This window comes from Capra hircus, chromosome 23, assembly GCF_001704415.2.
Source record: "Capra hircus breed San Clemente chromosome 23, ASM170441v1, whole genome shotgun sequence".
NCBI classification, from domain to species: Eukaryota; Metazoa; Chordata; class Mammalia; order Artiodactyla; family Bovidae; genus Capra; species Capra hircus.
This window is the reverse complement of record NC_030830.1, coordinates 22,217,211-22,239,820: the sequence shown is the minus strand read 5'-3', so window position 1 is coordinate 22,239,820 and position 22,610 is coordinate 22,217,211. Positions and strand designations below refer to the sequence as shown.

Here is a 22,610-nt window from a genome sequence, read left to right as displayed (position 1 = left end):
GAGGGGAAGCCACCAAATTTTTTAAGTGAGAGAGGGACCCACCCAGATTGGTATATTTAAAACATGAGTCTGGAAGCTACAGGAAGAATGAATTGAGGTATGGGAGCTGGGGTCTGGAGGGGAAACTGGACGTGAGAAGACCAGTTGGGAAGGTTTTGCAACAACTCAGCAAGGAGGTGACAAGAGCCTGCAGCATATAAACTGAGGTAGTAGCAGGAGAATGGAAAGGAGAGAGTTTCTAGGCAAAAATCTACAGGTGGTGGCTTACCAGGTGCAATAGTGGAAGAAGGGCAGCCACAGGTGCCTCTTTTTAAGCATCTTGATCTCTACTGGCATCAGCTTCTTTCTTTTCACCTGTGTCCTGTGTCCCTGCTGGCCTCCCTCTTGGTCCCTGTTCCTTCCCTTTGCTCTGGGCCCCTCTTTCTCTGAAGTCCCTTTTCCTTCCTGCTGTCTTTTTCTGCCTCTCCAGTGGTAGGAGCTGATGGACTCGGGAGACCTCAGCTATATTATTAATAAAGTGTTAAATGACGTTGCAATTAATGGTGAAAAACAGAAGTGGAGAAGCTTTGGTCAGAGAGGAAAATTGGGACATGGGAGGGCGAAAGGGGAAGGCAAGGAGGAGAGGGAGACGTGAGAGGGAGGAAGGAAAGGGGAGAGCTGGGTCTGTGTCACAGGCGTTTGCGATGCGCTGAGGGACGCTCCTGGAGATGGACCAATCTTGGTTTCAATCTTAGTTTCGGAGGTTGTGTGAAATTCAGTTTCTTTCTTGAGGAGGCCAGCAGTTGGTTTGGGGCTTTCCCTGAGTGGGAGGGGTGATGACTAGAGTCTTGTGCTCCAAACCCAAGGAAGTACAGTTTCTACAGTGGTCTCTGTGGAGAAAACTAGTGAAATTGCTGAGCCCTCTAAAATGAGGTTGAAATGATAACCAGCCTCAAACCTGAACTTAGCCTCAAAACCTAAACTGGGATTTAACGTCAACTTTGATCCTAACCCATGCTTAACCTCAACCCAAATCGCAACTCAAAATCAACCCTAACCTCAAATCTAAACATATCTCAATAATGAACCCCCTAAATAAACTTATACACTAAACTAACCCAGCGCTGTTTCTAGAGCTCATCTTGGAATTAACTCATCTCCATTCCTAACCCTATAGTTAAACCTGACTTGAAATGTAAGTTCAGTCTGAGCTACATACCTGAAGTTGAGCTTTATCCTGCCTTTCCCCATTATTCATTCATGCTTCCATTTAACGAGTCTTTTTTGGGAACTTAAAGCATTGGACTTGACTTTGACCACCAGACAGTGACATTGCTGGTTTAGCCCAATCTCTTCACTCTTTCTGGAGCTGTTTCTCTGCTCCTCCCCAGTAGCATACTGGACACCTACCGATTGGGAGCTTACTGCATGCTGGGCACTGTCCCAGGCAGTAAGGATACAGGATTTCCTTCTAGTGAGGCAAGGGAGAAAGGAAATACACTGAAGAAGAAAGCAGTAAGTAGTGCTATGAGGAAATAAGATAGGGACATGTGCCAAGAGCGGCAGGGATCTACTTTAGACACCGTGGTCAGAAAAGTCCTTTCCGAGTAAGTGGCATTTTAAGCTGAGACCTAAATGACAGGAGTGGCTGAGTGAAGGTTTGGGGGAGAAACAGTCCAGGCAAAGGGAACAGCTACTGCAAGGGCCGGAGGATGGAAATGAGCTGGGGGTGCTGAGGAACAGAAAGGAAGCCAGTGAGGCTGGAGCAGAGAGAGTGGGAGGTGGACACGCTCAGAGAACAGGGGCACGGCAGAGACCACAGCACGCAGGCCCTGCAAGGGCAGGTAAAGCATCTGAACTGTCGTCAACCAGGGGAAGCTCTGGAGGGTGTCAGGGTGTGTCCATGTATGTGGGCGAGTGGGGCGAGGAGAGAAGGTGAGATAGACGTGATTGGATTCACGTTTTTAAAAGAGCACTGTGGCTCCTGTGTTTAGACTGGACTGTGGGGAGTAAGACTGCAAGCAGGGACACCAGGTAGCAGACAACTGCAGTGACCCTCGGGAGAAGACGGTGGCTGCCATGGAGATGGGACAGAAGGAGACAAATCTGGGACATACTGAGATACATTTCAGGGGTAGAACTGACAGGCCCAGATGACGGATTGATGATGAGGGAGGTGGAAGATGGGGAGACTGAGAGAGAAGCCGGATTCTGATGGGATGGGAGAACCAGAAGTTCAATTTTGGATTTAAATCTATTGGCCAGATAGCGAAGTCTTGGATAAAATTTGAGTTATGTTGCCAAGAAATTGCCAAGAAATGTCACTTGGCAATTCTATCAATATATGTGAGTCTAGATTTCAGAGGCAATGTCAGAACTAGGTTGTCAATGGTGGGAACTGTCAGCACAAAGCCAGCCATGGAGATGGAAGAAATACCTTACACACACTCCTAAGATCCCTTCGAGGTATTTATGGTTTCCTTCATGATAAATGCAATGTATCTCCTATTCTAAATGTCAGAAGCCAGCAACCTCTTTCTTCTAGAAGCAAAACCCTCCAGACTTAGTTTTCTCTAGAACTCTCACTGGGATTTAACCTCCCTGGATTCGATCCCCTATCCAACACAGGATGCTTGTAACAACCCATTCCACAATATTTTATGGAACTCCTCATATCTTTAAATCCTCTATTTCACTTTTGAAAGCATATTCCTCTGGAACATTGAAACCTGGCTTTTCCCTAAGAACGTTCATTCTGTCTATGGTGAAGGCTGCCCTTTCTTTCACACCCATCACTAGGAGCAAGGGGCAGGAGAGGGCACTGTTCTCCTCTCCCCTTGGCACCACTGATAATCTCCTCCTCTCTTGAAATCCATGCCTTTGAATCTTCCTTGTCCTTCTGGTCTTCATAACACAACCTCCTCCACCACCATCTCTACCACGCATCCAACAATTTGTGTATCCAGATCAGTCTTTCTTCACCTCTCCTTCCCTACCTGATATTCTACCAGTAAGATCTTGAAAAAGTTGATCTGGGGAAACTCAGTGGTCTCATTCTTAGGTCCTTCTCCTGGACTGCCAAGCGAGTCATATCCTCAGAAGTGAAGTGAAGTCGCTCAGTCGTGTCCAACTCTTTGCGACCCGTGGACTGCAGCCCACCAAGCTCCTCCGTCCATGGGATTCTCCAGGCAAGAACACTGGAGTGGGTTGCCATTTCCTTCTCCAGGGGATCTTCCTGACCCAGGGATCGAACCCAGTTCTCTCATATTGCAGGCAGACGCTTTAACCTCTGCACCACCAGGGAAGCCCTACTCTACCCAGAACTGTTGCAACCTGAGAGCCAGGCGTCCCCGGGTCAGGGTGCAGATCTCCAGGCAGGCTGAGGTGTGACAGCCTCCTAGAGATCGAATCCCCAGGCAGGCTGAGGCATGATGGCCTCCCGAGAATTGGGTCCCTGGGCAGGTCGAGGTGTGACGACCTCCTGGGACCCCCGGACTGGAGTTGGGCATCCCCAAGATTTCCAGTGTGACCAGTAGTGGGTAGGATTAGGGGGTTGGATATTATAGAGTATTTCTCTCCCAAGGCCATTTACTTTCTGGTTGTCTCTCCAGAAGATTGTAGAGGCAACCTTGTGGGTCTAGACGGGGCTCAGGAAAAGATCATGAAACAGTAAGAGGCCTATTATTAATCCTGGTCATCTAACCTCAGGAAGCCCTTAAGGTCCCCTATCTTTGTTGACTTCCGAGTTCTACTCCTGCAGTACTATATCTACTCCTCCATGTTCTAAACCTACATCCCTCCCTAGCTCTTTACTCTCAGTGACGCTATTAGGTTTTTATTGAACTTAGGGTCACCTAAGGAGTACCCTTTATTGCCTTATTCTCCCTTCGTGTTTCCTTTTTCTTCTCGAGTCAGAGGACTCTTTCTCCTAAGGTAGCCTCTTTGTACTCCGTATTTCACTTCCCCATGTTTACCATTCCCTTTCCCTTCTTGTTTTCAGTATCTCTTCCCATGTGCCTTCATTTTAGATACTCAACTTTACTTCTCAAAAATAACACGCCTTTCCTGGACTCTCTCTCTCCCTTAAATGTCCATTCCACCTCTCATCTTCCTTTTCTGTGTGATGTCTCGCGACTAGCCCTCTAACCAACCACTTTTTCGGGAACTGGTAAAATTTTCCTCACTGTAAAGATGGTTCTCAGTTACCTTCAGTATTCACTATTCTGACTTTGTACTCAGCTCCTCCTTTTCCTCACCTCCCACTCATCCCTTAACCTAAGTAAAGCGATTTCTGCCCCTCTGATAAGTGGAAACTGTCTTCTCAAAATTTGTAATCGTCTAGTCCTGAACCCAGATCTTCTGAACTGTCACCTATTAGACTTCTTTGAAGTGTCAGATGTGGCTGCCAGGTCTCTGCCTGGCACACCTCTCTTGCCCTACTTTTCTGTCCCTTCAATCTCTCTCCTTTATTGGCTTCCCTCCCTTTGATCATCCTCAAGGTTCTTCTGATCACCCTCTCTTGGAGGGATCCTGTCCACTCAGAAAAGGATGCCCAAATCTGTCTCCAGCCGCTCCAACTTTTCTTCTGAGCTCCAGACCTGCTGCTGGAAACCTGCACTTCAGGGTCATGCTGCTACCTCCAACCCTGCAGGACATTCCTGAGCACTGTATTATTCTGAGCAGGTGCGCCTCCCGTCATATGTGGTTGGTGCTTGCTTGTACACAGAACCCTGGAGAAATCCCTAGGATTTCTGTTAGTTTGTTCCACCCACATTAGATCATTTGGTTCACTGTAGCCTAAACGTGAAACGTTTGCTCAGCCGTGTCTGACTCTGCCACCTCATGGACTGTAGCTTGCCAGGATCATCTTCCATGGAATTTTCTCCACAAGAATCTTGAAGCGGGTTACCATCTCCTGCTTGAGGGGAATCTTCTCGACCCAGGGATCAAATCTGAGTCTCTTTCATCTCCTGCACTGGCAGGTGGATTCTTTACCACCCAGCACACCTGGGAAGCCCACTTGTTTGTATATTTCAATAGACTGCAAGCCCTTTGAGGGCAGTGACTTTATTTCATTTATATCCATTGTCTAGCAGAGCACTCTGCTCCCATCAGGTACTTGATAAAAATTTGGTTGTCTGAAACCAACTCATTCTCCCCTCAGCCACATACCTCCTTGGTTTAGGGTACTCTGGGCTTTCTTATCCCCTTGGCTCGAACCTTGGAGCCATCTAGGACTCGTCTTCCCTCACTCCCACCATCCAATCAGCTGGCACACCCTAATGACTTATCCCTCTCAAAGTTGTAAGATTTGTCCCTTCCTTTAATGCCACTTGGAGTTATTGGGACTTAAGTAGAGAGTACACAGGCTTTGGGGTAAAATGAGTTTAACGCTAATTCCATTACTTTGTAGCTGTCTGACTGTAAGTTACAGTACATTTATGAGCCTCAGTCTCATCTGTATAACGGAGATCCTTCTGGACAGCTGCCGGCAGGATTCTGATGTTGGGAAAAGGGTGTGACACGGTTAACACGTAGTATGTGTCCCCCACTGCCCACGGCACCTGTCTTCTTTACTCCTTGGCCGTACACGTGAAGTAGTCCCTGCCCCCTTCTCTACAGCTGTCACAGTGCCACTGGCTGCCAGTCCACACCCCTTATCTTGACATTCTTTGTCCTTTCCTCAGCACATGCTCCCTCACACCTGCACTCCACCTACAGCAGGATGCTCGCCTTTCCTGAACATACACTGTTTTCTGACTTTCAGCCTCTGCTCAAGCTGTTTCATTCCTTTCCAGGGCCCTTTCACTCAACCCCTCCCCCAGAAATCCCACCTGTTCATCAAATGCCCTCTCCTCCCTCAGAGCCTGCTGGGTGCTTGCAGATGGAACACCCCTCCCCCCTCCCCTTACCTTCTACATCCACTGTATCTTACTCTATCTGGTTCACTCAGCATGCCTTAATCAGTTGATTAGGTCTGCATCCCCTACTGGACAGCAAATTTGAAGCAGTTTGCATTTATCTTTGGGCTACTTGATGCTCAGCTGAACTGCACTGAAGACAGTCCCTCCCACACCCTTTTCCTGATTTAACCAGATCTGCCCCAACCCCAATCTCCCAAGGGACCCTCTTCAATCTCATCAGTCTCATTCCCAACCCCATGTCTCTAACTGAGCCCCAATGCACACTCCACTGAGAAGCAATTTCTCGTTCCAGCTCTAGAGCAAGGCTGCACACGTCCATGTCCCCAGAGTTGCACGGAAGGCTCTGAGTCACCCCTTGGGGATCCCTGCTTCCCCTCCCCACCCCAACTGTGGAAGACAGGATGCCTGCCTCCTGGCCCCAGGGGGTCAGAGGAAGCCAGGGCCTCTAGGGCTCAGTATTTTTATCAGCTTAGGAAATAAGAGACACAGAAGCGGAAACCGTGTGGTCAGAGAAAGTGAACAGCCCTCATCTCAGGGGAACCCCCAACCGGGCTGGGGGCCAGACACCCAGGAGAGACGTTGAAAAGAGGGAGGTCGGGGGGCCAGAGAGTGGGACTTACTTTGCTTGGGTTTTATGTGACTCGCACAGAGGGGCCAATGATGTGCTTAAAAACCAGACTGTCTCCTGGGTGAAGGAACAAATCTGGACACCAGAGTTTTCTGTTGCTCACTTCTCAAGCCCCAGCTTAAAGATCCTAACCCCAACTCCACCCCCGCCACTTCGAACTTGAGCTCTTTGCATGCTACTTCCGAAGTCTCCGGCCTGTGAGAGGAACCGGACGCTTGGGCTGCTAACAGCTCAGTCTCTTCTCTGAATCACGGCAGCTTCCTCTCACAGGATCTTTCTCATCAGCCCTCCCTCCTCCTGCCCCCTGAACATCTGCCAGGTCCTGGGAGACCTGGGGTCTGTTGGCTCTCTGTCTTCTCCAAGGGTCTCACACCCACCTCGTGTGCCCATGCTTCCAGAGACTTCCCCTCCCCATCCCCCATCGCCCTCTGCTTCCACACCTGGGATTCTCCTGTGTAGACCGGCATTCCATTCCAAACCTGAAAAATAAGTTCTGATTCACAACATTCTCTGGTGCAGACATGTGTGGACTGCGCACGTGCCGGCGCATGCCCATATTCTCCTGAGTCCTGCCCCTGAGTTCCTGCTGTGTCCTGCCAGTACTGTGGGATTCCACCGGTGGTGTAGGGTGCGGAGCTGTCTGCAACTTCCTACCCTCGTTCAAGGGAGCTGAAGAGGGGACTGAGTTTGAAGAGTGGAAGAGATGGTACTCCCACTACCCTCCCACCTTAGGAACCCTAGACCCTCTCCCACCACCTGCCAGGACCTTTTCCTTAACCTCAGTAAAAGGGGATGTTTATCTGGAAGGCCAAGACTGGGCTGCCCAGAGATGGAGCCCAGGTTTGGGATGGGGGCAGAAGGTGGCTGGAGGAGTTGAGAACTGGAGCCCTGGAGGAGGAGAGTCAGGACTGAGAAGCCCGGGACTGATGGCCTCGGGTGTGGATCTCTGGTTGCCCAAGAACAGACAACCCAGGTTACATAATTTGGCTCTTTCCGCCTCCTTCCCCTGCTCCTAATTTTAGTAGCTGAAATTCCACTCCCCCACAAGGGCTCTTCCCTTCTTCTCTCTGCTTCTACCCCCCATCCTCCCACCACATTCTCATTGTCCCCCAGCTCCAGGTGCCCCCAATTCAGATCATTCAGTGACTCAGCAGAGGGAAAGCCCTGTGTTAGGGGAAGAGGGTGTTAAGTGGGGAGGAGGATGTGGTTCTGGCTGGGGAGGGGAGGGAAACTAGCTTTGTTCCCCTTTTTGCCTCTGTTCACATCTATTCCTCCAACTGCTGACTGAACAGTGGAGAGGAGCCCAGCATATGAAGGGGAGAGACTGGAGGGCAGACAAGCTGGGTCCTCTTAGCGCCACCCTTATGGGTGGGCAGGGGGCTTCTAGTCTGCAGCAGAGGGCACCAGTCAGTATGCGCCTGCATGGTGCAGGGGTATAGGAGCTGCAGGTTTTGGCATGTGGAGTGGGAAATGAGAAGTCATGGGTGATGAAAACCACAGTGATGGAAAAAGGCAGAGGAGACACCGGGTGTGCAATGTGGAACCAGGTCTTATTAGGAAATGGCAGAGTCAAGGAGCAGGGTGGTGGCCCGCATCCCCCCACCCCCACTCATTACAAGTTTTGCTCCCACCCCATATCCTCTGCCCTTCGGTACTGGCCTCCTGACCTTAACCTTCCTACTGTCTTGCCCTTCCTGCAGTTTCTCGTTCTCCCCTCAGTCACTTGAGGGCCTCTGCGTGGCGATTCAGGGCCTGAGAAAGGGCTGTCACGGCTCCCATCACTCGGCCCAGCTCCCAGGTCTCAATCTGGCTTCGGAATCGCTGCAGGAAGCGGTCAGGGTGCCAGCGGACCTGCTGGACCCTCAAGTACCTCCTGAGAGCCCCCTGTTCCTCCAAGGGGGGACCCCTGGCCACCAGTGCTGCAGCCATGGCTTCTGGGTCCCCTCCCCCAGGGCAGGGCCAAGGCACATCACCGAAGCGCCAAAGTCTGCCCCGCCCTGCGCCTCTGGGGTGCTCTGCCCGGGGCCCGGCTCTGGCCGGCTCCGGAGCGCGATCCCCGAGCGCCTCCTGCGCCCTCCGAGCTCGGCTCTCACGCAGTTCCTCCTCCTTGGCCCGGGCTCGCTCTCGAAAGAGCCGCTGCTCCTCCTCCTGCTGCCGCCAGCTGTGCCCGGAGCCCTCGGCCCGTGGGGGTCGGCAGGCTCCCTCTGCCTCACGCCGCTGCTGCTGGCGCTTCTGGGCATGTTCCCGGGCCATGCGATCTGACCAGGCTGAGAAGGACTCGGGCTCCTGGGTCTCATGGGAAGCATCATCTGTTTGGGAGGGCAGGTGGGGGTGGTCTCGGAGAGGCCGTGAGGAGGTGATGGGCAGCACGGGAGAAGGGAGCACAAGAAGCCAGTGGGGAAGAAGGGCGGCTGTGGATGGAAATGGCATCCTTACCTTCAAATCTCCCGATGACCTCCTGCCACTCGTCCTCCAGCTCTCCCTGCAGCTTCTGTCTCCATTCCCGTTCCTTAGAGGCCTCATCTTCCTCCTCCTCCTCAGCAGAATCCCAGGGGGGTCCCCAGCCCAGAATCTGCCCTGGGGTCTCCCCATCCTTATTCTTTATTCCCATGGCAGAAGGACAGCGACTCAGCAGTGGCAGGAAGAAATCCGTGTAGGCTGTTGACGGGAGAGCAGCGAGCACAAATTAGCTAGGAGGGCCGCCATCTTGAATCCGGCAGGTCATTCACTCCCTTGGTCTTAGAACAATGGAAGGGTTGCCCACACGGATGCCTCCTGGGTACTATGCAATCGTCCTCACTGACAAATACTTATTGATACTTTACCTCATGAGTAACTGTGGTAGTTTAAAATATTCTGTCTTTGCAGACCAATTTGGTGTCCTGGGAGCTCCACTACATCAAATGATATTTTCTAGCTTGCCTCCCTTTGCCTATATATTCCATTTTTTGGCTTGAAAAATAGTTACTTTATACTTTTTATTGTGTTCCTCATCCAAAACTATATCCTATATAGAATACCTGAACACCCTGATCTGTACCATTATAAATATACAAATACATAATATTTTTCTTTTTATATCACTTTTCAATAAACTGAGAAAAATAAATATTCTCAGGGAAATTTCTCTCAGCCAGCCTTAGCCAGGGGATGCTGAGAGGGTAATAGAGAGGTAGTCCAGTAATGAATTTAAGCCACTGATGTTCCTAGCAGCAAGGCAAAGTCTTTCCAAATGACTGCTGACCTAAGGCAGGGGAAAGGGGTTGAGACAGATGCTCCCAACCTAGCTGACAGGAGGCTGGGGGAAACCAGGAAAGGGACTGACATGCCCGAGCTCCCCTCTTCCTGAGTCCTGACCTCAACGCACCTGGTCCATTATCAGCTGAGTGCCAACACTGCACCTACCAGTGCCCCCTGCCACAGCCACCAACACCCCCTGCACTCCCAGGACAGAGGAAGGTGAATGAGGCGCCCTCTCTTCCTGTAGACCTACTTTTTCTCCCTAGGGCAGGAGGAAGTGGGCCAGCAGTCTTTCAATCTTTATTCACTGATGCTAGAACATACTGGCTGCCTGGCAAAACGATGGGACAAAGGGCGGGCTGTCCTGTCAATACCAGGAAGGCACAAGAGAGAATGGGTCCAGCCTTGGCTGGCCAAGGCCCACTGCCCCCCACCCATCTCCTGGCACACTTGAGTGTCACTCAACGCAAACCACATCAGGATGGGGGGGTGGGGGAACTTCTCTTTAGTACTGATGTGACCTGTCACAAGCCCTCCCAACCTGTCCCACCCAGCAACTGGCCTTGTCTTTCAACAGCTTATTTGCAGGTGTGAGGGTGGGTGGGTGCTCAGGTCTGCAGGGGAGGTTTTTAAATTCATAGGTTTGAAGGGGTAAGGCCTCCAACTATAAAACACTATGAGTAAAATCTGGTACAGCATATTAAATAGCCACTAAAGATTATGTTGGTGTGGGGAAAAAGCAGGCTGCAAAACTGTATATAGGATCCAATCACAATTGTGTGAAAAAAGAGACCAAATCAATGGTTGAAAAAAGCATTGGAAAGAAATATGTGAAAATTCTAGTTTCAGGGTGGTAGACTATGAGTAGCTTTCCCTCCAAGTTGTACCTGATATTTTAATGTGAAAAGGACATAATTAATATGAAATTTTCTTTTCTTTTTAAAGATTGAAGAACAAACTTAACCACTGTTAACAGCTAGGTGTGGTCCCTTTTCAGTCGTGTCTTGGTGTATATAAACACATATGCACGACAATTTCTTTTCAAGAGTTACATGTTGTTTGGTAACTTGCTTTTTTCATTTAGCAGTTCATTTATAATTTCCACAGGAGTATACATAGACTACCTCATTCTTTTTTGTGACTGTGTAGTGTTCCATTGTGTGTATGAAACAAATCTTCCCACCCCCAATAGAAAGACTTTGTTTCCAAAAATGATCAGTCTTATACATATGTGTTTGTGGACTCCTTACACTACTTCTGTGGGGTAGATTCTCAGAAGGGGAATTTCTGAGTCAAACAAAATGTGCAATTTTGCCAAACTGCTTTCAAAAAAATTTGTGCCAAGGTACACCCCATCAAGAAAATAGGAGTGCCTAATGAAATTATAGTTTTATCACTTTTAGGAAACTTTTTATATACGATAAGGAATATTATTCAATTATTCTTGAAATAAACTAGGTAATTATCAAAGTATTTTAAAAAAGAATATGAGTGTCTGTGAAGTCCTTCATCAAATCTGAATATCACCAACCCTTTAAATTTTGCCCATCTGATAGATTAAAAAAAATGACTTTATTAATGAAAGTTTTTCATATTCATATTCTTTGTCTACTTTTCCCTTGGATAATATACAGATAGATATGAGAGTTATTTATATAATATGGATACCCATCCTTTGTGTTTATTTCACATATACTGTAAATATTTTCCTCTATCTTTTCAAAGTTTTTGTCATTAAATCTGTGTCTATTTTCAACTTACAGATTTTGACTTTTATTTCATTCTTAGAAGGGTTTTTCTCCACTCCAAGATTATGCCCTTGTGTTTTTTCCTACTATATTTATTCCTAGAAAAAAAATTTGTTTTTCAAAAAAGGAAAAAAGTACCAAGTACATATGATAAGCAACCTATTCCTACCACAAGGTATGTTAATGTATTTTCATTTTTGCAACATAATTTTATTAAAAAAAAAACCATCAGAGATAAAACTAAAGTTTTCTTTGATACTGTCTTCTGGGTTTTATCTCCCCAGAGAAAACCCTTTCGTGAATTTGAGACTTTCCTGTCGCATTTAGATGTTTAATCTGCTGCAATTTATTTTTGAGTCAGGTGTAAGGTAAGACTATTTTTCTCCAGAGAAGACAAATGGTCTGGTATCATTTATTAAATAGTTCACCACCACCCTCTTCAGTTATTTGAAACACCAAATTTACTGACAATTTAACAGTACGGATCAACTTTTCCCAATGTTTTGTAATTCATATGTTGTACTTTTATACTGGGAAAAATAAATGTGAAAAAAAGCTTTGTGGTGTAAACACGTACTTCATCTTAGTGATGGAAGCACTGTTCTTCACCCCAAAATGAGACACGATTTCTGTCTTAATGAGATGTTGATACTAATTGGTACAGAACACTTAAAAAAAATGCCAGATCAGAAGTTTATATTCAGTGATGATTGAGATGCAGAGGAAGAAAAGGTAACAGTGGGCGGGCTGGTAGGAGAGGGCTTCTAGCAGGAGGTGGGGGCCTACACTGGGTTGTGAAGGGAGAATAACTTAGCAAGGTGGAAAACTTACTAGGGCGGGCAGGAAGGCGACAGGCAAGAGGCAGATAAAAGACAGACCTGCTTGTTGAAAACAGGCTCGGGGTCACTGAAGACAGTCATGGAGCAGGAGTCTCAGGTTTGTGGGTGTGCCGTGGGAGGTTAAGTTGGAAAGGCAAAAGGAACGTAAACCGGATGGCCCAGTCATCTGTAAAGCAGGGCCACAGCCTACTTCTACTGAGCAGATCAAAGTGGGTAATGGATGGGAAATGTCTCATACTGTGCTGGCACAGGGCAGAGGTGCAGTGAATGCTACACTAAGGAAATAAAAACAAAAAAATCAAGCTGGCTTTGGACTTATTCTTTTTGCAAAGATGGTGACAAAACGACCCTGTTTGTCATTGTTCACTCATTCTTGCTGAAGGCAGAGAATGGCTATTGTTGGATTAAGGTATGTTTATACAGGGTCTCTGACAGCTAAGACCACCTCCCTAGGAAGTGTTACCAAAAGCCTCAAAGGTAGTGGCCGTTTACTGGCATCTCACTGGGTGTGACAACCCAGCCCAGCCCAGAACGAACTGACACATCCCTTGGACCCACCATGGGAACTGAAGGGAAATCTACCCTCCCCCAGAAGATTCTGGGTCATTTCACCTGTTCAAAGAAAATACCTGGATTTTAAGGCAGAATGGTCCCTAGAGATGGGCCTTCCTACCAAGGAGTTAGAAGGCCACCTGGTGGTAAGGATGGCAGGGGACCAGGAGGAAGGAAAGCCTGAGAGGGCCTGGAAGTGACCTGAGTGTAGGTGAAATTTCAGCAAGGTCCTGAAGTTTCTGGGCCCTGTTTTCCTCCTCCTAAAATGGAACCATAATATCAACCTCACATGCTTCTTAGAATTCAATACAGTGAAGGAAGCACCTACCATAAAAGACATTTCTGTCACTAACGAAGCCTTAACCGAGTAATAAAAGAATAAAAATAACAGCACTTCTCATCTTTTGCTGTTGTTTAGTCACTAAGTTGTATCTGACTTTTTGTGACCCCATGGACTCTAACCCGCCAGGCTCCTGTGTCTGTAGGACTTTCTGGAGAATACTGAAGTGGGTTGCCATTTCCTTCTCCAGGGAATCCTCCCGATCCCACGGATCGAACCCACATCTCCTGTACTGCAGGTGGATTCTTTACTGCTGACCGCTAGGGAAGCCCTATTTATCATCTAGTGAATACCAAAACTGCACCAAGTGCTTGCCTCACTCGCCACAACCTCCATTCTAGAGAAGCAAATTAGGTTCACGCAGGCTAAACTGGAGAGGGCTTGACACACAGCCCATTAAGCGGCAGGGCTGGGACTTAACGGGGTCTGAGGTCTGCCTGGGGGCATTCTGCTCCGTTGTCATATACAGTATCAACTGTCAAGTTGGGTGCCTACACTTTGTAAACCTCGTCTCTTTGTTCTAAGTTTAAAAAATATCTGAATAGGTCAGCCTATCTCACTATGTTAGGGGAACTAAACAATAGGGGATTTTTGACTACATGGGGGAGGTTTCGGGGTGTAGGTGAGGTTCCTGTACATTCTTGGGGAGCTGGGGGGGATGACAATAGCAATCAAACTGAGTTCAGATTGCTCATCCACCAAGAGATTTTCATCTAACGTTCTTACTCTAGAAGGAAAGTCTCTAAAAGGGGAAATGGCGTTTCACCTGTTATTTTCTTAGGGAGAGCTGCATCTCTTCTGAGCTGCCTCCACTGCCACTACAGTATCAACAAGCCCCCATCAATATCAAAGGCTTTCCAGAATGCAGATATTTGGGAGATTTGATAAGAGCTGGTCTGAAAGTACATATAGTTGACCCTCCATAGCCTCAGGTTCCACATCTGCAGAGTCAACCAACCACAGACCTAAAATATTCAGGGGGAAAAAAAAAATTCCATAAAGTTCTATAAGCCAAAACTTGAATTTGCAGTTTGCCTGCAACTATCTACATAACATTTTCATTGGATTAAGTATTTTAAGTAATCTACAGGAATATAGTACATGGGTTATATGCAAACATCACACCATTTCATAAAAGGGACTTGAGCACCTGCGGATTTGGGTATCCTGGGAGTGGGGGGTTCTAGAACCAATCCCTCTCAGATACCAAGAGACAATGGTACACTGTATATCAGGTAGTCCGGGAGAGCATGGCTAGCCCTGATAACCAAACATGTGAATGTTTCTGCAGTGAAATGGATGAATATTGACATCAGTAGGATAACAGCATATCATAAATAGCTTAGCTTCAGGTTAGGTTAGGTTTTTGTCACCAAATGAGTTTGGTGGCAAGCTGATGAAAAAATATGGTTCTTAGAGTGTTTCTGAGTTTCAGAACTGTGCGTAAAGGAGTATGGATCTATTAATACCCACAGGAACAATGGCCAGTATCTAGAGTGCTTATCATGTGCTGATCACAACAAACTGTGGCAAATTCTCAAAGAGATGGGAGTACCAGACCACCTGACCTGCCTCCTGAGAAATCTGTATGCAGGTCAGGAAGCAACAGTTAGAAATGGACATGGAACAACACACTGGTTCCAAACAGGAAAAGGAGTATGTCAAGGCTATAGATTGTCACCCTGCTTATTCAACTTACATGTAGAGTACATCATGAGAAATGCTGGGCTGGATGAAGCACAAGCTGGAATCAAGATTGCCGGGAGAAATAGCAATAACCTCAGGCATGCAGATGACACCACCCTTATGGCAGAAAGTGAAGAAGAGCTAAAGAGCTTCTTGAAGAAAGTGAAAGAGGTGAGTGAAAAAGTTGGCTTAAAACTCAACATTCAGAAAACTAAGATCATGGCATCCAGTTCCATCACTTCATGGCAAATAGATGGGGAAACAGTGGAAAGTGGCAGACTTTATTTTTTTGAGCTCCAAAATCACTGCAGATGGTGACTGAAGCCATGAAATTAAAAGATGCTTACTCATTGGAAGGAAAGTTATGACCAACCTAGACAGCATATTAAAAAGCAGACACATTACTTTGCCAACAAAGGTCTGTTTAGTCAAGGCTATGGTTTTTCCAGTGGTCATGTATGGATGTGAGAGTTGGACTGTGAAGAAAGCTGAGCGCCGAAGAATTGGTGCTTTTGAACTGTGGTGCTGGAGAAGACTCTTGAGAGTCCCTTGGATTGCAAGGAGATCCAACCAGTCCATCCTAAAGGAGACCAGTCCTGGGGGTTCACTGGAAGGACTGATGTTGCAGCTGAAACTCCAATACTTTGGCCACCTCATGCGAAGAGCTGACTCATTGGAAAAGACTCTGATGCTGGGAAGGATTGGGAGCAGGAGGAGAAAGGGACGACAGAGGATGAGATGGCTGGATGGCATCACTGACTCGATGGACGTGAGTTTGAGTGAACTCCGGGAGTTGATGGACAGGGAGGCCTGGCGTGCTGTGATTCATGGAGTTGCAAAGAGTCGGACACGACTGAGCGACTGAACTGAGCTATCACGTGCTGGGTGCTTCATTGTGTACTGTGTCAGTTGATGCTAAAAACATCTGTCACAACATGGGTGCTTTGAACACAGGTGTTATCACTGTGTAATTCTACAAAGTACCACAGAGCAGAGACTATCTAGTTAGGCTGCTGGGATACAATCCTTGCTCTACCACTTAACAGTTGTTTGACTTTGGCAAATTACTTCTCTGTGCTGTTTCCTTATCTGAGAAGTGAAGGTTGATGTTAGTGCTTATATCTTCACAGGGTAGTTGTGAGGATTAAATGAGTTGCTTCATGAGAAGTGCTTATGTGCTTAGTCTCCCAGTTGTGTCTGACTCTTTGCAACCCCATGTACTGTAGCCCGCCAGGCTCTTCTGTCCATGGGGATTCTCCAGGCAATAATACTGGAGTGGGTTGCCATACCCTCCTCTAGGGGATCTTCCCAACTCAGGGATTGAAACCAGGTCTCCCTCACTGCAGGCAGATTTTTTACTGTCTGAGCCACCAGGGCAGCCCTAAATGAGTTACTTTGTGAGAAGTGCCTGGCACACAGCAAAGGTTGCTACTAATTAATTTTGCACGGGGACAAATTAAGCATCAAGAAAGTTTAGTTACCTGCCCAAGAACACACAGCTGTTAATTGTGGAGCTGGGATTTGAATCCATGCATTGTAACTGCAGAGAGTACCCTCTATCTTACTTTTCATACTACAAGCAAACAACCAGTTAAGAGAAAGAAGTAGCTACTAACCTAGATATTGTGGCTCAGACCGTATAGAAACTGCTTGCAATGCAGGAGACCCGGGTTTGACCCCTGGGCCAAGAAAATCCACTGGAGAAGGGAATGGCAACCCACTCCAGTATTCTTGCCCGGAGAATCCCATGGACAGAGAAGCCAGGTGGACTACAGTCTATGGGTTGCAAAGAGTCGGACCCTACTGAGCAACTAACATACAACAATCTAGAGAGATGTGAAGCTTGAGTACTAGTTGCTGTTTGGGTAATCTTGGGCTCTTCAGACAGTGGTAGCTCAGTAATGTGAAGGCATAAATGACAGCCATAAGCCAACTTGGTCAAATACTTCCCTGAGTCCCAGGACCAAAAAACTAGCTAATTTCTTCTACCACTGGCCTTCATCTCAGACCCCATCAGTTGCTCACGGCCTTGTTCCCCACCAGGCAGACTCACCATCAGGGCCCTGGCGGGCAGCGGCATGCAGCGCCGTGTCCCCATGGCGGTCCTGGTGGGCAGGGTCAGCCCCAAGCCGCAGCAGAAGGCACAGGGCAGGGGCATCGTGGCGGGCGCATGCCCGGTGCAGAGGTGGGGGCTGCCCAGCATCTACATCAAGGCCTGGGTGTCGCTGGAGGAGGGCTTGGGCCCGGACCAGCCGTCCTGCAGACAAATAGCGACGGAAGCGACGCTCTCGGCGTTGGCGACGGGAAGTGGAGGCCATGGAACTCTTGGGCTGAGGAAGAAGGATAAGAAGGCAGCAGTCAGGACCCCAGCCTTGGATGGTCCCTCCCCCTCCATCTCTGGCATTCTCTCTGTTTCTCCCTTCGGTTCCCCATTGCTTCTGACAATTTTCAACAAGAAATGAGGCCAATCCGAACCCTCATCCCTTTACCAGACGAGAAGTTTGAAAAAAATTTTGAGGGACGCTGGGGTCACATTTTTTTTTAAATGTAAAATTTGAGAAAAGGATAAATGATTACTTAGAGGCTCATTAGCCCAGGTAAATTTCCATAAAGGATTTTGTTATATAATACAAAACAGAATGATGGGGGAAATTTTTATCAATAGATACCTGAATTTTAAAAAGTCACAGACAATTTCAAATAATGATCTAGAAATTGAATATAATGTACCCGGCAAACAGATGTAGAGGCTTCTCCCTCTGGGACTTGGGGGGAGGGGTTACTCATCAGACCTGCCCCCCCCCGCCCCCAAAGTACCCCCGGAGCAGTAGGCCCGAAGCCCGTGTTTAAGAAGCTCGGAGGAAGGGAGGCGGGAAGGGCGGAGACACTCTAGACTGACGGAAGTGGCGCAAGCCGAGAAGCAGGTAAAGGGCGGAAATGAACTGTGAGGCGTGTTACCGGATGTCGTTCCTCCCCGAGGGGGCAAGAGGTGTTTCCTTGGCCCAGCCTCCGGGGGGAAACTAGGGAACTTAAGATAAAGGGTCCGTCTGAAACCGGAAGTCTGGAAGACAGGCGAGGAAAAGGAACAGAGGCAAAGGCTCTTGGAGAGTTTAACCCCGCCTCCTTCAACTGGGAGGAGAGAGGAGATGGTTCAGTGATAGACGAAAAGATGAGACGAGAGAGAAAACAGAGATAAAGACAAGAAAAAAACCGCAGTTAAAATGCAAAACTAAACCCCAAACCACAGTAAGGCCAAGGAAGGGACAGATCATAGAAGAAAAATACAGTAAAAGACAAGGAAAACAACTGTAGGACAAAGCAAATGAGATGAATGGAGAAATTTGGAACTGGAAAGATGTAGCGAAAAAAGATGGAAATGGGAGGGAGAAAAAAGAGGGGAAGAGAAGTTGGAAGAATTCAGAGAAGCTCAGATATTCTATTCCCAACATACCACGCATAATTTCCTTACCTCCTCACCCCAGTCTCAATCTCTCTCTGCCGCCTTCTTTCCTAAACATTCTTCTCCTTTCGGCCGCCGCCCCCCATTTCTTCCAACTGGGAAAGCTCTGCACCTGCTGTAGTTAGCGGGCAGCTTTGGACCTGGTCTCTGCTGCCACCAGGCGGTAATTCTGAGTACTGCCAGTGTGAGAGGTGGGAAAGGAGGACCAGCCATCAATGGGAGGATCAGTTTGGGGGAGACACCCGGCAAAGGAGGCTGAGCGAAAAGGGGAGCACTAAGACCCAGGGGGAGTGAAAGTCTGCAGCAAACAGCTGAAGGAGGATTAGGCGTTGTGGGGAGAGGGAAGAGGGGGAGCCATCTGGTACCTTGGTGGCTTCTGAAACAAACAACATCGGTCTTAACAACAGAAATGGCCAGTCAATCCCAGGGTATCCAGCAGCTCCTGCAAGCCGAGAAGCGGGCGGCTGAGAAGGTGGCAGATGCCAGAAAGAGTGAGTCTCATTTTTTCCTTAGAATTCTGGAGAGAAAATTGGAGGTAGAGGGACAGCAGACATTTGAGTCCTTGGGATAACCCAAGACTGATGGAGAGAGAGCTGGGGGCTGCGGTTGCTTTTAGGAGGGAAGAAATGGGTGGGTGATGAGAATCCAGTTCTTGGCTGACAGAGAGAAGGCAATAACTTTGGGGGAGAGACTGACCCCCTACTCTCACAGTGTGTGTGTATGGGGCAGGGGTCCTACCCCCACTTTCAGTCCGTCCTTCTGCCTCCAGGGAAGGCCCGGCGTCTGAAGCAGGCAAAGGAGGAGGCACAAATGGAGGTGGACCAGTACCGCAGAGAGAGAGAGCAAGAATTCCAGAGCAAGCAGCAGGCAGTGAGTCGTGGGGGAGTTGAGATGGGACCTCCAGTGTGCATGTTGGGGGGTATATCTGGTGGGATGTGTCCAGGGTGATTCCACAAGAAAAAAGGTGGTCAAGGGTCGCTGGTGAGGTCAAGCTTAGTTGTATGTAAGAGAGTTTGGGAGTTTTGAAGGACTCGTGTAGCTGGTGCAGGTGGGGGAATGGCTGAGGTCTATGCAGGGTATGATGACATTTGGGGTGGAGGGCAGAGTTTTATGGGCACAGATGGTGAGGATCCTACAGTCTGTTGTAGGATGATGCTGCATGTCAGATCTTAGAGGAGAGGGCATAATGTTGGTCTCTTTGGTGTCCAGATATTTCTGTGGATGCGAGTGGTGTCTATCTAGATATTTCCAAGGGTGGGCATGACTCTGGAGAGGGCCTTGCTTCCTGGCCTTGCTCCAGGACCCTTCCTTCCACGTGCCTGGATGCTTCTTTCTCTGTTTCTGCTTTTTCTTTTCTCTCTTCCACCCTTTCTCCCACTCTGCAGGCCATGGGCTCCCAAGGGAACTTGTCAGCTGAGGTGGAGCAGGCTACAAGGCGCCAGGTGCAGGGCATGCAGAGCTCCCAGCAGAGAAACCGTGAACGTGTCCTGGCCCAGCTTCTCGGCATGGTCTGTGACGTCAGGCCCCAGGTCCACCCCAACTACCGGATTGCTGCCTAGGACCTAACCTAGGGCCTGACTCCTCCCCCCAGTTCCCTCCTGCCAAGAAATCCTCAAGTCAAAACCAACTTCCACCATAATCCTTCTCTCCCTTGCATTCCCTAGAAATTCTAGGAAGCAGGATCCAATGATTCTCCTGTGAAGCTTAGACATACCCTGCTCAGACCAGAATCTCCTTATTGCTCTTTTACCAGGACCGTGTAAACTGCCAAGTCACCTTCACTCAGATCCTTTGTGAAATTTGTAGCTTGGAGAAGTAGGGATGTGGAAAACACTGACTTCAGGGCCAGGCAGGCTTGGGTCCCTCTCCTGACTTTGCCACTTGCTGGCTGGGCAACCATGACAAGCTACTTAAACTGTAACTCCCGTGTCCTTTGTAAGGCTGAAATAATGCTACCTTGTTGTTGCATTAACTAGAAAGCCTTCTGTAAAGAGCCTAGCATGGCTTCTAGTAGCTGGATTCAATAAGTGACAAATCTGTGATATTATAATGACCCCCTGCTCACCTGCCAAAACCTAAACACAGCTGTTTTCTCACTTCTGTCTGTGGCTTTCTAATTCTACTCATTCATCTTGTGACCCTCCTAATTCTCTAGAGAATTGGTACTTCCAATCTTTCTTTTCCCAAAGACCTTGTGATCGCTAAAAAGATGAAATGATGGCTTTATTTAGCTTCTCTATTGTGGTTCCAGGAAGCTGTTTGCATTTTTTAGCCTTTTTGTTTCTCTTAAGTTGGTCTTCCTCTTTACTGGTTTTCCCCCTTTTCCTATTTCCCCAAAGAACCATCAGTTGCTTACTGCTTCCTGAGATCTAAAGTGATGTTGCGTCCCCTTGTGTGCATGACCTTCCTTTTACATCACCAACACTTTCCCTTTGTAACAATAAAAGTGTCAATAAAATAATTATGGGCAAATCAACTGGTGGGTTGAGTCAGCTTCCTTTTGCTTCTCATTTATCATTTTCAGTCATTTTGTTCCTTGCTTATGTATTCCCCACTCAAAAGGGATGTCCTTTGAAGCTTGTTGGAGAAACAAAAGCAAATGGCACGTAAGTTTTTCTCCTAAGTGAGAAACACATGGCTCCTCCTTTGCAAACCTGAGGACTGTAGATGGTAACTAGAGAGAAAATCTGAGGGGTAGTAACATTGCTTTGGCATTACTTTGTAATGCCGTTACTTTTTAAAGTAAAGTAAAGGTAGTAACATTACTTTGGCCACCTGATGCGGAGAGCTGACTCATTTGAAAAGACCCTGATGCTGGGAAAGATTGAGGGCAGGAGGAGAAGGGGACGACAGAGGATGAGATGGTTGGATGGCATCACCGACACAATGGACATGGGTTTGGGTGGACTCCGGGAGTTGGTGATGGACAGGGAGGCCTGGCGTGCTGCAGTTTATGGGGTCGCAGAGTCGGACACGACTGAGCGACTGAACTGAACGTTCCTTTGTTTTTCTTCATAGCATTTATCCGTACTTGACATGTCTCCCCTGTTAAATGAACTCTGTGATGATAGGGCTGTTCATTGCTATGTACCCAGATCTTAGGCTAGCACTTGACGCAGGACTGGCAGTTGATAAATGCTGTTGAAAAAAAGATATTGTGTGTTGGAAAAACTGCCCTTCTGTAACATCATCCTTGAATCACTGTTATTTCTTTTGGCCACAGAAAACGAGCCTTGAACCAATGAGGTTATCTATAGGGTATTTATTAAGCACTCTTTAATCAGGGAGACGGGATACAGTAGAGAATAAAGAGGTGTCTCCATTCTGGCTCTGTCACCTTGCTAGCTGTATTACTTTGGACATGTTTATTTCTTTGAATCTGTTTGCTTGATATAGAATGGGAATAATGGTACACCTTGGTGTTAAATGGTTAAGTGATAATAGGTAAAAGGTCAAACGTTTGTTATCATTTTTGTTAAGTCACATTTGACTTCTGTAGCATATAAAAGTGAGGCGGGAGATATCAAATGTTTCATTCAGGAAAAATATTCAGGATGAACCAAGGGAGGGGTTATTGGGTAAAGGGTTAAGCCCATTCTGGTTGAAATAACATTTATAAAATGTTATGTAACACTCAGGTTTCCCTGGTGGCTCAGTAGGTAAAGAACCAGCCTGCAATGCAGGAGACCTGAGTTCAACCCCAGGGTGGAGAAGATCCCCTGGAAGAGGGCATGACAACCCACTCCAGTAGTCTTTCCTGGAGAATCCCATCGACAGAGGAGCCTGGTGGGTCTGACACGACTTAGCGACTAACCCACCACCATGTAACCCTCATGCCCTAGTATTTATCGTTAACACTTGGGGCAGAATCTAGACCCCCAGTCCTGCACGCAGTGGCTTCAAAACACCTTCCTGACTTACAGCCCAAGCCCACGGCCCTTAGGACATCAGATACATCAGCCAACCATTACTTTGGGTAAATGCCGTTCCAAGACTGGGGAAAAGGTAGGAGGTAGGATCCGTGAGACGTACCCACTACCTACACCTGGCGCTGGCCGTTCCCTAACTCCAGCGCCAGCGCCCCCAGGTCACCTTGACTACCGGGCCAAGGACCCCGTGGGAAATCGAAGTCCCGCCAGCTTGGGTCCTCCTGCGCCCAGAGGAGGGGTGCCCAGAGAGAAGACCTGAGTGGCAAGAATCTAAATGAAGAGAGA

The 22,610-nt window shown here is 47.9% G+C and overlaps 2 protein-coding genes across 3 annotated transcripts; one reads left to right on the top strand and one right to left on the bottom strand.

The window, feature by feature from the left end:
* NFKBIL1 (NFKB inhibitor like 1) lies at positions 8,061-18,525 on the bottom strand. Of its 2 annotated transcripts, none has more exons than XM_018039265.1 (4): positions 18,406-18,525; positions 16,990-17,266; positions 8,968-9,189; positions 8,061-8,840 (listed from the first exon to the last, which is right to left on the bottom strand). In XM_018039265.1, exons 2-4 carry the CDS (start codon positions 17,252-17,254, stop codon positions 8,251-8,253), a joined length of 1,077 nt encoding a protein of 358 aa, XP_017894754.1. In that variant the 5' UTR covers positions 17,255-17,266; positions 18,406-18,525; the 3' UTR covers positions 8,061-8,250. The 2 variants fall into 2 exon arrangements, with proteins under 2 accessions (XP_017894754.1, XP_005696726.2); XM_005696669.3 differs by lacking the exon at positions 18,406-18,525 and adding an exon at positions 17,667-17,845.
* On the top strand, positions 18,607-20,866 carry ATP6V1G2 (ATPase H+ transporting V1 subunit G2). Its single transcript, XM_005696607.3, has 3 exons — positions 18,607-18,887; positions 19,166-19,266; positions 19,782-20,866. The coding sequence occupies exons 1-3, from the start codon at positions 18,806-18,808 to the stop codon at positions 19,953-19,955; spliced, it is 357 nt and encodes a 118-aa protein (XP_005696664.1). The 5' UTR covers positions 18,607-18,805; the 3' UTR covers positions 19,956-20,866.